Below are 16,434 nucleotides of genomic sequence, written 5' to 3'. Positions count from 1 at the left end.
TTAAGTGAACTGCAGTCAGCAACTTATTGCTCGTAACATACAAGAGACTGAGCGATTGGCTGATTCAAGGCCCTGATATGCTGACGGCGAAGTTCTTTTTCGCTCTTCGCTTAGAAATAAAAAGAAGTTAAAAATACCTTTACAGCGATGTACTGTTAACGAACATCCCGACGCCGTCCACGCTGCTGATGAATATGTAAATATGTGCTGCGCGCTTTCCACTAGAGGACAAAATAAACACACAAAACAAAAAAATGTGTCAGATGCTTTCTTAACTGCTGTTTTCTCACTGCTGTTTACACTGTTATGATAGTTTGAATATAAAGCATGTTTGAGGCTATACTGTATACTGTATAGATCTAGCTATGTGAGACTATAGTGAGAATGAATCCCTTTTCTTTGCATGACACTGACATTTCAGCACAGAATGGCTCTTTCGGCATTATCCTGAACTTTGTACAAGCATTTGTTTTGGAAGAGAGGCTCTTGGGAGTGTGTGAAACTGTCACATCTATTTGATTTTCCTGGTGAAACTGTCAGTCTACAGGCTTTCATAGAAGACCTAGGATGTCGGGGAAGGTCTCGTTTGTTAAGTTTCGTTACAAGCTGTTCACACATTGGCCATAAAAAAGTGATTAATTCTTGAAAATTCGTACCTATAGCCCCTTTAAGTAAATATCATTTTTTTATTTCATGGTGACTTTGACTTCTTAAATGCTTTTATTTCTCCACATTTTAGAGTCATGACACTGTGTCAGACACACACACACACACACACAAAAACACACATTACTCCTTACAAGTCATCTTCATTTATATAGCGCTTTTAACAATGTAGATTGTTCCAAAGCGGCTTTACAGAGATACAAGGATAGTTTGTAGATCAGGTTTGAGTCCGGCCTGCAATATGCCCTGAGAAAAGCTAAATAAATGGTTTTGTTTGTTTTTGTTTTTGTTTTGTTCTATTCTGTTCTTTTTTTGTTTTGTCTCAGGCTCTGTGGAGTCATGCTCTGAGGACAAGAGCAAGCGGATAAAAGCAGAATACGAGAAGAAACTCGGTGTGATGAACAAAGAGCTGCAGAAACTACAGGCGGCTCAGAAAGAACACGCTCGCCTACTGAAGAACCAGTCACAGTATGAGAAGCAACTGAAGAAACTACAGCTGGATCTGGCTGAAATGAAGAAAACCAAAGTGAGTGTCACCATGGAGACTGCACAAGACTGTATGCTGAATCACTGACAAATGCTGAATCACCATTACAACACACAATATTTCATAATAAACAGCGCCTCCCAGTGGTCAACAGACCCTTCTGCAACATACTGCAAACAATTCAGTTGTTTAAAGATGATTATACAAATAAATATCGACATATTGAACATACTGGTTGTTTAATATATTGCATTTTTATATGAATAATATTAATAATGAACATGTCGATCAGCAATTCCCATAGTCCAAATGAAATTACATTAATTTTGTAAAGGTTTTTCTACTGCTAAATAAGATGGCAATTCTAGATGTAATGTCAGCTCCAAAATTATTACCACCCTTCATTGAAATGAGCAAATATGAATATATAGAATATATGGTAACTTTATTTTGATGGTCCCCTTTAGACATTCTGATGACTATAAGTTACTTTGCAAGTGCATGTCAACTTATTCCACTAACCCTAACAGTCTATTAATACTAATACTCTAATGAGGGTTAGTTGACATGTAGGTGCAACATTACCTAAGATTAACAGAATGTCTAAAGGGGACCATCAAAATAAAGTGTAACCAAATATATAAGCTAAAATTAGGACTGTCAGCCAAAATCAAATTAATAACATGATATGGCAGTTATGTACTTGAATTTGTCATAGTTACTCAATTTATTTTCTCTCATATTCAATGAGACAATTAAGATGAAAATGAAGACACTGAATTTTATTCTATTTTACGCTGCTTCCTTAAATTCAGATTCTAATTCTGGATCTTGTTTCCTGCCTTAATTTAAATTGGAATTCATTTCTGAATGACACACAGCTGTTACTTATGTTACATTGTTGCATGAGTTTAATGTTACACTTGGAAGTTAACAGTCAAGGCGAATGCATAGCGTTGTAGGCACAGTATTTCATTTAGTGTACCATGTTCTCAGTAGGTTGTCTGGTTATTTCATGTTTAGAGAAAATGTCCATCCTGTCCACAGTACACATACTGCAGAAGTAGTATGAGCAGTATAATAGCTATTCTAACCAGGTCCACACTCTTCATAGTGACAGGAGAAATCTGTCTAATCATCACCATCCACTTTCTGTAGCACAAATCCTCCTGCTAAACTAGTATTGAAACGAACTGTTGTCAGGTGCGTCTGATGAAGCAGATGAAGGAGCAGCAGGAGAAGAACCGAATGGCCGAATCCCGCAGGAACCGAGAGATCGCCACACTTAAGAAGGACCAGCGCAAACAGGAGGTGCATGATGGGAAAATAACACTGGCACAGCAATGAAACTGAGAGTGAAATATGTTCAATGTGATGTTTTTTCTCTTGTACAGCATCAGATGAAACTGCTTGAGGCTCAGAAGAGACAACAGGAACTCATTCTGCGGAGAAAAACTGAGGAGGTACATTTTTCAGCTGAATTTTGTTTCTACTGTACCTACAAAGTGTGACACATTGATATTTGTTTAATCATACAATAAAATAATGTTTAAAATGTATTTAAAATATAAAATATATTATTAACTTACATTAATATTAAAATCCTAATGTAATTCATTTCATTTCCTTAAACATGCGTTTACCCTGAAAATAAGTCACTTACTTTGCTATTTTTTGTTATAAAATGCACTTATGCTCTTCAGTGTTGTTACTGTCAACTTAAACTATTAAAAAGAGTTTTTGTTAATTAAAATAAAGCAAATTAGATGAAACTAGGGATGTCCGAGCAGATCTCAAGGATCGTGTCGGGGCCAATTAAGCTTTTTTTTTTTTCACTTATTGGTATTGGCTATCCTTAGTCTGATGCTTTAATTGCACCTTCAAGTGGGTTTGCCATCCGCCATTAAAATGAAAAGAAGTTTAAGTGTGTGCGTGTGTGTGTGTGTGTGTGTGATGCACGAGTACCAATGAGGTCTGTTCGAGCGCGTCACACGCACATGTTCAAGCTTCTGTGTTTAGCATATTTGATGCGCATTTTTGTAACGAATCACATAATTTATTTACTGTTTATTTGTATCTGCCGTCAGACTATCTGAGACGTTGTTGCTATAACGCGTTGCTGTGGGTTGCGTCTTCGTCCAGACAGACTAGCATTCCGACACCACGAGCGTTCTCAATTTTTTAACCTTAAATTCACTTTTTTTAATTTAGTTGCAATTCTTCTGCTTATTGTACATATAAACTACAAGAAGTTTATATCAGCAGTCCCATATTCATATATGCCCATACTCCATATATATATAAAATATAAAAATGCTGAATCACCATTACAACACAAAATATTTCATAATAAACAGCGCCTCCCAGTGGTCAACAGACCCTTCTGCAACATACTGCAAAAAATTAAGTTGTTTATAGATGACTATACAAATAAATATTGAAATTAAGTTTTTTATATATATAATGCATGTAGTAGAATCGGCTCCGACGACTAAGGGCGAAGGAAGATCACACGCCTCGTGAGCCACAGAAATTGCCTCAACGATTGACTTATAGTTGCTTGGAAACTGAGGGGGACACCTGGGGGAATCAAAGCAGAACAGCTAATCAGTTTCACACCACCAAGATGAGTGGTAGACATAACAATACAGGGCCTGTTTACTGGGCAAAGCAAATTGAGCATCTCTTGAGCTTCGCCATCTGGCTAAAGGGTGTCTCCTCAATGAACCACCACCGAAAGGTGTGTGGGAAGCAGTAAAGGCCGCCACATAAACCTTCAATATAGAGGAGCCAACTGAACTGGATGCGTGAAGGAGAACAAGAACGGACAGTCCATCATTTCTTCTGATGCAAACAAGTCCACCTCCGCCTGGCAAACTTCTTTTAATCAGTTCCACTCTTCATTCCCGGGGTTCCTGCCTCGACTGGGTGTCTGCTCCCTGATTCCCTGAGGAGTATCTGCTGTGCTAAACCACACAGAGGGCCGACCGCAGACCCCTCTGGTGATTTAGAAAGGGGACTACTGATGTGTTGTCTGAGTGGACAAGAACATGGGAGCTCTGCAACCGAGAGGAAATATCTCAGTGCTAGAAATACAACCATCATCAAAAGGCAATTATGTGCCATAAAGGATGGTGACCTTTCCTCAGGCCTCGAGTCAAGCGGCCATCCAGGACCCCAGCCCGTGAGGGAAGCATCTGTCATTAGCATCTTACGACGACAGAAGGCCCACAGCACAGGAGCCTGGGCCAAGAACCAAGGCTTGTTCCACATCAATAGGGTGCGAAAGCATCTCATGACCCTTATGATGTCAAATGAGTTGCCTCTCGGGGGAAACCCTTTGGTCTTGAGCCACAACTGCAATAGTCAAGGCAAATGGATGTCACGTCAATTTAGTTTTCACAGGGGATCTGTCTCTAGGGTTTGTCTAGTTGTCATGGTCTCCGCTGACATTGAGCTGTTGTGGTCATCTCTAAGTGCAGGTCCACCATCTGGTCTGGATATGGCCCGGATCCGGCTGACTACAGTAAACCTCAGAATAAACAGTACACCCATTGTACTTTTTGCATCGTAAGAAGAATGGCATCTACGCTTATATTAGTCTCTGTTTATCCTGAGGTTACCGTAGTCAGCCAGATCCTGTCCGTATCAAGATCAGTAGTGGACCTGCACCTAGAGACGACCACAACAGCGGAGACCATGACATCCAGACAATCCCTAGAGACAGATCCCCTGAGAGGACTTCATTTACTTCACATCCATTGGCACAGGTCCTCAGTGAAGACCACAAGAACAAGACAAGTCTTCTGCACAGACCCCTACAGCCAGCTTCGACTCCTCCCCACCATATGATGAATCCTGATCTTCAAGCAGAAGGAACTGGAGGAAATATTCTGAATTATACCAATCCACAGTCTGACTTGATGCAGCCTGCAATCATAAATCACACCATGTTGGCTCATTTGGCCAGAGGAGAACTGAGCCTGGTTTCTCCCAAGGATTTTTTTCTCCATTTCTGTCACAGATGGAGTTGTGGTTCCTTGCCACCATGTCCTCTGGCTTGCATAGTTGGGGACAGTTAAAGGGCCCCTATTATGGATTCTTCAAAATGACCTTTCATGTAGTGTGTAACATAGCTCTAAAAGAATGAAAACAACCTGCAAAGTTTTAAATCTGAAAGTGCACCGTATATAAAGTTATTGTCTTTCAAAAGTAACAGTCGTCTCTGAGTCAATGACATGAATTGTTTTTCAAACGAGTCATAAGACGTCAAGACGAGACATTAGCATATTGCCCGCACACTTATTGCGTGCGCAGACACCAGGGAAAACTTGAAACTCAAACCAGCAGCTGATTCCTGTGGATACTGGACGGCATCATGTCGAGAAGACGCTCTACAATGTGAAGGTAAAGCCAGTTTCTTTTCACTGCCCAAGGATGAGCATGTGAAGAATCAGTGGTTAAAGTTCATCTTTACCACGATATCATAGCAATATAATCCTGAACTTTTGCTGTGTTCCCTTTATTATACTGACGACTGCTTCTCAAATCTCGGAGTTCAATGCAGGATTCACACACCGCTTGCTCTTGAAAGATGGTGTTCAAAATACTTCGTTTTGAGTTTTATATTATGTAGGTCTCCTGATAATTCACGTTATCACTGTCTTACTGAAATACTTCTGCTAATCAGTTGTGGGCCACGATTACCTAAAACTGTGTCTATTAATGCAGATTGTCTGTCATTCTCACTACTTTGAGGAAAGATTACGCATGGAGCAAGATTTGTTTTACCAACGTTTATGTTGTCAGTCATTCACTCTAGAGCTCGGCTAATGTATGCACTGTTATTGTTACGGTTTCCACGTGTTCACCGCAATAAATTAGAAAAATACTCGGTAAATAAATTAGTACAAGTAAAATAATCAGTTTATTTGATGGACATGTACTTGTTAATGCTGATGGTGAGGAATTACAGTTGCAACATCTCATAATGTCCCTCAAACTGAGCAGCTCATCACTGAGAAACACTGAGTCCTGCTCGAGTCGTCCTTGCGATGGAGGTTCGGGTCGAATAACATTTCTTCCAGCGTTTCATCATCAGACTCGCGCTCAGATTGATATGGTAAAATCAATGTAATTGTTCGTTACTGTGTTTAGTTTACGGTGTAGGAAGCCTCAGGACACGCAGAGCTGACGTTGTTATGGCAATGGGCGTTTTTGTTTTCGACGCACTGTACACGGTAAACCAATCACAACAGACTGAGCTGTCTGGCCAATCAGAGCAGAGCAGCTCGCGGAAAGGAGGGATTTAGAGAGATTGATTCATCTGACGAGTCGTTTGAGAGTCTTTGAAAATGTGGTGATGTGCAAATGTATTTTATGAGAAAACAAAACAGTTTTTTTTTTTTTTACATTTGATGCATGTAAACCTATTGTAGGAGACTCCAAAACAACATTAGGAAACTTTAAAATGGCATAATATGGGCACTTTAATATTCAGCAATATTATTATTATTATTATTATTAGTATTATTATTATTATTATTATTATTGCAGCATTTTTGGTGATCTTTACACAATATTTGAGCGGAACTGAATCAACTTTAGCTGAACAATGACACTTTTGTCTTTTTTAAAACTGCTTTACAGCAGAATTGAACCCTGCTTTGAACTGCTTATAAAGCGCTATATAAATAAAGTTTAAAAGGTGATGTACAGAAGGGCAAAAGGAATCACGTTGGACGCAGCTGCCATGAGTCCCAACAGTCTCTGAAACTGTTTTACAGTGACGGCTTGGCCTAGCCTGATGTTGCCTATGGCTGAGAGAATGGATTTGATATAAGAGCAGGAGACTGACGTGCCTGACTCGTAGTCGAGTCACATACCTGTACCACCCCTAGAAAAGTAGTTCTCTGTAGTGGAGAAAACACAATCTTCTTGGAGTTCAGTCTTAAACCCAGGCACCTCATGTGGGTGAGGACGCCATCTCAATGCCAAACCAAGACAATCAATTTATTCAGAGCGCTTACTGAAGGCACAGAAGGTGACAGTGTTTGGTACGGGTGTTCTTTATAGTTTCCGGTTGCGCCGTCATCTGTCACATGATGTTTCGCCAATGAGATTGGAGTGATTTCACACGTGCTTCTGACACAGTCATGCAGAAACGTTCCTATAGCGTTAACATTCTGATTATGTTGAACTCAGCGTTGGACATCCCTAGATGAAAACTTAACCTTAAAAAATAAAAAAATAAAATAGAAATGTTGCCTTGGCAGCTAACTGAAATAAAATAAGTTAAATTACTAAAATCACTAAAACAAAAATTGAGATAAAATAAATTATAGCTAAATAGAAAAAAAAACGAATAGAAATGACAAAAGCACATAACAAAATTAATCAAACTTAAACCAAAATTAAAACAAATAAGAATTAAAGCTAATTCTAAATATTAATAAATATTATAAAAGTATTTAAATAATACTAAAACAACACTGATGTACTACACTATAATACAAATTTTATTATAGAAATTTTACTTTGGCAGCTAACTGAAATAAAATATGTACAAGTTAAAGTACTGAAATGACCAAAACAAAGTTAAAGCTAAACTAGAATATTAAAAGTAAAAATGGTAAAAGTGCAAAACAAAATGACTAAAATTAAAACTGCAATTATAAAATGAATAGTGAATTCAAAATATTAATATATACTGTATTAGTATATAAATAATAGTAAAATAACAGTGATGAACTTGTATACTATAATGCACTTATACCTTTTAAGTGCCCAGATTCTTTTTGGGTTCACTGTGGTTTTATATGTATTATCTAAATACTTTTAGGTAATACATTTGAATATTATATAGATTTACTTTAATGCGAGTGGAAAAGTATCATATAAATGTTAATGCTTTAATTTAGCCCTGCAGATAACAACTATTTTGATTGTCAATTCATCTGTTGATTATTTTTTATTTTTTTATTTGCCTATTCATTTTGGCAATATCAGATTTTCAAAAGTTTCCTGAAGTGATTGCTGCTGTGTCTCTCAGGTGACCGCTCTAAGGAGACAGGTGCGGCCTATATCAGGAAAGGTCACACGAAAGGTCAATCTAGAGTCAAACCAGGACTTCTCTCACAGACCTCCCGCGGGTCGGACATACTCGGGCTCAGGAGCACCTAATGGAACCAGGTACATTACACAGGCCTCATGTGAGCACTGTAAATATGTTCATATGACTTTATTATGCCTGTGACTGACAATTGTTTGCTTTAGATTATACTATCGCAGGCCGGCTGGGATATACTCCACCCGAGTGGCTCGTGGGAAATGGCAGAGTCTGGAACGCCGTATCTCCGATATTATCATGCAGCGCGTTACAATTTCCAACATGGAGACTGACATGAATCGTCTTCTTAAGGTACAAATCAACCTGTTATCACGAGAAACACCTACTTTACAATGTCAAATCTGCCTTAAAGGGATATTTCACCACTGGAAAGATGAATGTGTATTTCAATTGGGTCATTTATGTAGTAGAAATGTGAAATTATTTTAGAAGTTGGTGCCTTCTAGACTGAGAAAAGCCAGAAAATGTATTTTTGGCTCATGTGGATGAAAGACAACAACTCCCAGAATGCACTTGCTTCGCTGCCCTACGAGGCCACTCCCAAGCCACGCCTACCGGTTACAGAGGGCAGTATCGGAAGAAATGATACAGCTAGGCTACTAGTCGACTCGAAACTGAAAAGACGGTGTTTTATCGTGAGATCCCCCTATGGGCGGGTTGAACACATGCGGGACGAGCTCCTCCTACTGGCTGTAGTCTCTCGCCTCTGGACAGAAAAGCCTCCGATGATGCTAAATGATGATTTTTGTGTCATTGGAAGGTTTTTTCCAGACACACAATACAGAAATCTGTCGTCTCAGGGGGACATGAGGGAGGGAAGCACGGCACGGTCATTTGAAAATACTACCGGGTTTCTACTAATACAAAGCTTAATGCTAATCGGTGAAGTATCCCTTTAATGCTAATACTGTAGATACAAATATATACACTGATCATATTTATTTAAAAAACTTGTATATGAAACTTTTTTTTTAAATGTAATTGCATTTACATTCCTAAAGTAATAGCTCTGTACAAACTTGTTTAGCTTCTCATTGTTTGAAATCCCGCCCACAGCAACGTGAAGAGCTGACGCGCCGGCGGGATAAGATAAACCGAAAGAGAGAGAGACTGCTGGCGGAAGAACCGGAGGTAGAAAAAGATGTTCAGTCTCTGAATGAGGAGCATGAGTCTCTGCTGGCCAACATCGACTACATCAACGACAGCATCTCTGACTGTCAGGCCAACATCATGCAGATGGAGGAAGCCAAGGTGAGGCAACTCCCCCTGTTCCCTTCTCCCTGAGCACAGGATCTCTGTTCAAGGTCTCTTGACAAAATGTGTTACGCCCATGCAGCTTTGTGTATATTAAGGCTTTTTTACACAGACCAGTTAAGGCTGCTCTGTGCTTGCTCAAAATTCAGTGTAAAGATGCAATACTGTATAAAAGCCAGACTTAATTGTGTCTGCTCTGACCCACCTCACCCCCTAGTGTCAAATCATACAGTTGTAATTGATGTGCAAATGCATTTATGCCACTTCTGAACAGCATTAAACAGTGTGTGTAAAGACACTTAGATGCCACTTCAGAAGTGCTTCTACACCACCTTTGCAGTGTAAATGTGTTATTAGAGGAGTTTACACTGCGATGACATAAGATACTTCTGTAAATAAAAATAATATAAATTACTATACGTTCATAATATATGTGTATATAATGCTGTGTATTTAGAGAAATATACCTTTATTATTAATTAAATATTAAATGTCATATTTGAAAGTGCTAAGATGAGTGATAATTATCTGTTGCGATGTTTAATGTGAAAATAAATGTAATTTGGTTAGATTAGATGTATGTTTTATCTCATTCAAACGTACTCATGATCACTGTAACTGCGAACAACCCACAAGCAACTGTATGCAAACCACTCCTCAATCATAGCAGTGGAGCCTCAACTACATTTTACTGCCTTTATTTAATTCACATTTCTGGAAGTGCTGGAGTGATGCGCAATGGCTGATGGGTAAATTCCTCCCTCCACTTCCTGTCAAGTGATGTATCGGTGTACTCTTATTCCCTATGCTGTTTGTAGTGCCCTTTGAACTGAACATGTTCTCTTCTTTCGAATTGGAAATTCTCTTAAGATGGAGGAAGATCCTGTGAATACTCTTTGCAGGGCACTTACAGTCGAATGAAACACTCCTCCTATGATCTGAATCAATTCACTCTGTAATAACACTGCATCAGTTCACTGAAACAATTCTGAATCAATTCACTGGCATTAAAATATATATTTTTTTAATGTTAAAATACGTTCTCTTAACCCAGTTTATTGTGCATCGACTACTATTAGTATGCCATTCATGGCATCCATCTCCCCCAAAGGTGTAAACATTGGGCCTTCAAGCACCATCCAAACATTGAGAGCTGTCAGCCTCTTCGTTGCATGGGAAAAGACATTCAGCGTCGGTTACAGAAGTTCAAACAAAATTCACTGCATTTAGACCTTCAAAGCGAACAGGGTCTTGCGATGTCACATGATACAGTGGATGCTTCAATACCACACAGCTTCATCTTTACTCGTTCAGAGAGACAAACTTACCCATTTACAAAGTATACTTTGATGTTTCCAGTGTAGACAGCCTAACTTTCACAGCTCCCAGTTCCAGTTTTAAAGAGCCCGTCAAAGTGAACATTGGCTCAAGACTTTGCCAACAACCTCCAGCGGCTAAAAGAATGTCGCCGGGAGTCCAACCAACTAACATGAACTATGCTAGCCACTATATTTCTGTATCCTACTGTTACCTGCATTGTCGCTTGCAACAGAAGCATGCCAATATATATGTCCTGCTGTTAGCAGACTCACACACATGGAGTACATCAAAAATTGCCATCTGTGTACTGCATCCAGTGTAGATGGCGTTTTGGGGTTAAAAATTATCCAAAATAAATTTGAGCAAGTACATAACCAGCCAGTGTTCAACACTATCTGCTTGCCTTAGCTCGATTCAAAACGGTAAGCTTGTAATAATGTTTTTAACTCCAGTGGTACTGGTGGATTTCCGCGGGAAATTCGAGCATGTCTTTGCGTCATTACGTCACATCTGTACACATAAAGAAGAGTCTCGGCTAGTAGGCTATGAGTGCGAGGATGTTGGAGGTGGAGATTTATATCCTTTTCTCACAGCACTTGATATAAACTTATCAATTTGATTTGATGGCGGATCCAGAAAGGTTCAAACGACAATCACCAGTGACAACTGGAGATTCACCCGTTGTAAAATGCAAAAGATTTCAGACTTCGGATCGGCTACAGAAAAAAAGAGACTGCAACCGGCCCATGCGAAAACAAGGATAAATATCGGAAGGGCATTTAATGTGGTCACGCAATGCTGATGTTGTTAACATTAACAATTTGCGATTTTTTTTTTTTTTTTTTTTTTTTTTTTTTTGAATTTGCACGGTTTGAGGTGATATGATAAACGATCGTTATATTTAATCAGCGCGATTTACTGCAGTGCTTTTTTCCCCTTAGTTGGTCAGAACAAAAGTGGATGTTACTTGTTCAGATGACATTTTCCAGTGAAAATTCTTATGTTGGTCATACTTCCAAAAGTAGAATCTGTGATTCCGAATGACAGGATCCACACCACCAGCGCGTTGATTGACAGCCGCACATTCTCCTCAAAACATTGGATTCATCCGCGCTGTGCCGTGCCGAACCACAACCCACGTAAAGTTGATTATTCCGCGAATAACTGCAATTGCAGATTTCGAACAGAGATGGCAGCAAAGAGGAAAAACTACGGACTGCAGCTTTAAATCAAACCACTGGAGTATTGCTTTTAAACTCGAATGAATTCACTCAAATTACTCTAAATCAAACCACTAGTATTGAAAAAATTCTAGACTGTTTTTTTTCTTCATGCGTAGGAAGAGGGTGATGTTATTGATGTCTCGTCTGTGATTGGTTCCTGCACTCTGGCTGAATCTCGATTCCTACTGGACCATTTCATGTCCATGGCCATCAACAAGGTATCCAATCACAAAACTGTTACTCTGCTTTGGTCTTCTCTGTTACATGCTATAATGTTAAAAGTTCAATTCTCATAAATAGATTCATTCATTTTTAAAACATTAGCCTGACCACATGCTTTCAGGGTCTACAGGCAGCTGTGAAGGAATCTCAGATAAAGGTGATGGAGGGGCGGCTCAAGCAAACTGAGATCAACAGTGCCACTCAGAACCAGCTGCTCTTCCACATGCTGAAAGAGAAGGCAGAGTTTAACCCGGAACTGGATGCGTTGTTGGGGAATGCTCTGCAAGGTAGGGACGTTCCTCCTGAAACTTATCTGTTAGCCATTTGGCCCCAGGCCCTAAGACCTTAACAGTGACCTTAGCGGTACTGCTCAGCCCTGTTAGCGTGCCAGAATACCCATAGTGAAAGATTTTGCTAATCATAAGAAACCCAAAAGTGTTTTGTGATTTTGCAAACACTCAATCACAAAATTTGGTCTAAAGATGCCAGATGTCTGACAGTCACTGTTTTCCAATCTGAGGTAAAGTGCAACTGTGGCCCAGCCTGCTCCTGGAGAGCTACTATCCTGCAGAGTTTAGCTTCAGCTCTAATCAAACATACATGAACCAGCTAATCAAGGTCTTCGGGATTACTTGAAAATATCAAGTGTGTGTTGGTGCAGGTTTGGAAATGAAGTCTGCAGGAAGGTAGCCCTCTAGTTCCACTTTTCCACTGGGGCTGGTGCTGGAGTCTGTGCCCAATCTGGAGGCAGGCTGTGCTTTTCCACACAAAAAACCCTGGACTAGTGCCCAAACCAGCCCTGAAATCTTGCTGGTCTTGGTCAGTCATTGATCATTGGAACACGCACCCTGGGCAAGCGCTGGCTCCAGCAACTGCACCAGCCCCAGTGGAAAAGTGGTTTAGGAGCAGTTTGCTACTCTTGGTCTAGGGGTTGCACTAAGTAGCTGATTAGTTCTGCCATGTTCTGACAAGTTGATGTGTTGAGTCTCTGATGACTAGTCGTGGAAATTCTTTCAACCCACCCTAGTTGTTTTATGCACTATTTATGACAATGCAAGCAGCATGAATCTTGTGATGAAGATATGCACTTTCATTTGTAGTGATGTGAGCCTGAATATTATATAAAACAGGCTAATGGCTGAAACCCAGATCATGTTCAAAGTCCCGGGTTCTCATGGCTAACTGGAAGAGCAGGCCAGGGTGCCCTTTGCAACTCTATAAGTATTGTTTGACACAAGTCTGTCTGGAGTCCGAGTCTTGTCATGGGTTTGGAAGCACCTGGTCTTGACTCTGACTCGATCCTCTTCAGGTCTGTCTTGACTCTGACTTGAGTCTCCATGGGGCTCGGCCTTGACTCTGACCTTACCTACTCAGGTCTCGGCCTGGACTTGGACTAACATGAGCTGGTGTCGATGACAGCACTGAACTCTGTTGTTCACATTGCAGCTTTTTTTGCCCAAGAACCACCTTTTTTAGACAGGAAGAGATTGTCTAAATGTCTGACCAGAATTCATTTTTTGATACCTTCAATTTTGTGTCTCCAGTCCTGCTTCTGGATGGCCAACGTCCTGCGAAGTTTAGCTCCAACCTGTTCAGGCACTCCTGCTTGAAAGTTTCTAGCAGAGGTCCTGCAGATCTTGATAGGCTGGTTCAGGTGTGTTTAATTATGGTTGGAGTTAAACGCTGCAGGACATTGGCCCTTCAGGAGCCGGATTGGACACCTCTGAGACCACAATAATGGACCTACATATAACAAAGTTGCACTTCAGTCAAATAACAATCAATCAGTCCCCATGAAAGGTTGTACGGTGTCCCCATGCACAGGCTTTCCACAGTCATTAAACACCTTAAAAATCATGGAATTTTAAAATTGTGATACACAGGCCTGGAAAATCACAGGAAAGTCATTGAAATGGGTTGGTTAAAAAGTGTGGAAACCCTTGAAATATCTTTTCCATATTCACATTGTATTGTGGTATATCCATGAATACCATCATACCATATAACTTCATCTTTTCTGTTCCCCTGTTGCCTGATTTAAACAGAACTAGGTAACATGCCCTTGGGTGAGTACCAATAGCCACACTCTCTCTGTAATGAGCGCATGGGTCTACCTCCTTGGACTAACCACAGGCTAGCGGTCCCATCCGCAGGTGCATGAGGCTTCTGTTCATCTGTCCACACCTCCTCTACCGGTTCTTACCATTTTAAACCATCAATCCCCAGCTAGCAACATACTACTTATCACCAATAGCATAGGCTACATCGCAGTCCAGCAGCAGGAAAACAAGTGATTCTTCCAGACCATGTACAACTAATTTTTTTCCTCCTTTTTGAATGATTTACCATTTGTGTTCCCTCATCCTTCTTCTCCACAACCTTTTTGCACTAACTTTGACGATAGCCTCTTTCTGGTCACAGCTGATATCAGAAAACGGTTTGGATCAGCGTTCACGGCAACTAAAGAAACTAGCATGGTAGCGCTGTGCATACTTTATCCTCATTTGCTTTGTATTACTACCACACTCTCGAAAGTCTCTTAAACATCACAGATAACAGTGTCGGCGTGTTTTTTGCCTTAATTCAAGTATCTTGCAAGTTCTTCCAATTCTTCTGGTGCAAGTTAGACACCCATTTGTGGTTGCTTGAATATCCACTCTCATTTCTTTTTCCTCGTTAGAAAATGGTGACGACAGTAGTAGCGACGAGTCGACCCCAAGTCCTGCAGTGGAAGGAAAGTAAGTTAATCTGCCAATGGCAAATATGTTTGTTTTCATTACTGTGCTCCAATGATTGAACAAACCGAAGTCAATATCTTTTCCCATAATTCAGCACCCTGGCCTCAGACCTCATGAAGTTATGTGGCGAGACTAAATCTAGGACTAAGGTATGGGACAAATTACCTGAATTTTACCTTACCGAAAGCTTGGTAACCAAGAGATTTTATGTGCAAACCATTCAAAGGTTGATCCATGAGCTATGGTCACCGTGCCTTTAATCAAGACACCTAATCTCAGTTGGACTGAACCTAATAAGTGACTTTGGATAACAACCATTTCCTTGCAGATCCTGTTCCATATTTAACTTGCCTTGTCCATTTGTTTTTGCAATAATTGTAAAGGCCCGAAGGAGGACCACAACTCAGATGGAGTTACTCTACGTGAACAACTGCGACTCTGGCCCGGACACACCGACAAGAGACTTCATCCCTTTACACCCAATGACTGAGACCTCCGAGGGAGCGGGAGATCTGGAGTCTGCTGGGAACACAGTCAGAGATCGGGACTACATGCTCCCCCCTGCCGGATTGTCCTCTAGAATGGGTAGCATGTAAGTGTAAAGTAACCTAAAACCTCGCTAACTAAAATCTCCGCTTACTTACTTCTCCATCTCACATCATGCACTAACTACTCTTGCTTTGTTTACTTTAAAATGTCCTTTGTTTCCGCTAAATGTTGTGCTTTGTTAAAGAAAGATGCTTTGATGTCACACTCATATTTGTTCTGCTATACTATTAAGACTGGTTAATTTCGGGTTAGTCAAAAGTTTAAAAAACTTCAAAAATGGTTTTCTCTCAACACATTTATTCAATTGACTTTGATTGCTGTTCCATGTGAGTGGCTAACAACACTAAACAACAAAGCTATAGTCAGATTTGGCAATACAATCTATTTGTCTCAAAAGATTTCAGACCATTAAAGTAAATAGTTATTTACAATTACTATTATTTCTCTTGCAACTTGGACTACTGATAGCTAGATAACAGCATGCGTGAGTTGTGGGGACTACCTTTTAGTGGGAAGAACTGTACACTTCTGGCAACTATTTGTGGTTTACCAGAAATTTACTTCAAGTTTGACCAGAAACAGTTTTTGCAAAGGATCTTGTTCAAGAATAACATCAACTGTGATGATCTACTACAGGTGTTATTCACAATAACACATTCATGTTCTTTTAACTATATCAATCTGACATCTGTTTGAACTCCTTTTTTCACAAACATTCCAAACATAGAAAGTTACTTGAAAGTTTTTTTGTATTATTATTTCAATAATAATCAAATAGTTCAATAATCACTTCACTTCAGTGAAAAGTTTAACAGCTGTGAGGATTTTTTGTATAGTTGCCACAGG

At 39.9% G+C, this 16,434-nt stretch overlaps 1 protein-coding gene across 5 annotated transcripts in view; it reads left to right on the top strand.

Moving 5' to 3' along the window:
• Positions 1–16,434, top strand: part of kif21a (kinesin family member 21A) — a 65,231-nt gene that overhangs the window by 35,108 nt on the left and 13,689 nt on the right. For 4 of the 5 annotated variants that reach the window (XM_084094329.1, XM_084094330.1, XM_084094327.1 and 1 more), the window contains 12 exons: positions 993–1,192; positions 2,357–2,464; positions 2,548–2,616; positions 8,205–8,344; positions 8,429–8,573; positions 9,339–9,533; positions 12,196–12,297; positions 12,423–12,588; positions 14,347–14,367; positions 14,982–15,039; positions 15,134–15,188; positions 15,423–15,631. In XM_084094329.1, coding sequence (XP_083950455.1) covers positions 993–1,192; positions 2,357–2,464; positions 2,548–2,616; positions 8,205–8,344; positions 8,429–8,573; positions 9,339–9,533; positions 12,196–12,297; positions 12,423–12,588; positions 14,347–14,367; positions 14,982–15,039; positions 15,134–15,188; positions 15,423–15,631 — 1,468 coding nt within the window. The remainder of the gene's footprint in view (positions 1–992; positions 1,193–2,356; positions 2,465–2,547; positions 2,617–8,204; positions 8,345–8,428; positions 8,574–9,338; positions 9,534–12,195; positions 12,298–12,422; positions 12,589–14,346; positions 14,368–14,981; positions 15,040–15,133; positions 15,189–15,422; positions 15,632–16,434) is intronic. The other variant, XM_084094328.1, reaches the window with a different exon arrangement.

The sequence above is a fragment of the Abramis brama genome (assembly GCF_963993115.1).
Source record: "Abramis brama genome assembly, chromosome: 20".
Classification (NCBI taxonomy): Eukaryota; Metazoa; Chordata; class Actinopteri; order Cypriniformes; family Leuciscidae; genus Abramis; species Abramis brama.
This window is presented reverse-complemented; position numbering and strand designations above follow the sequence as displayed.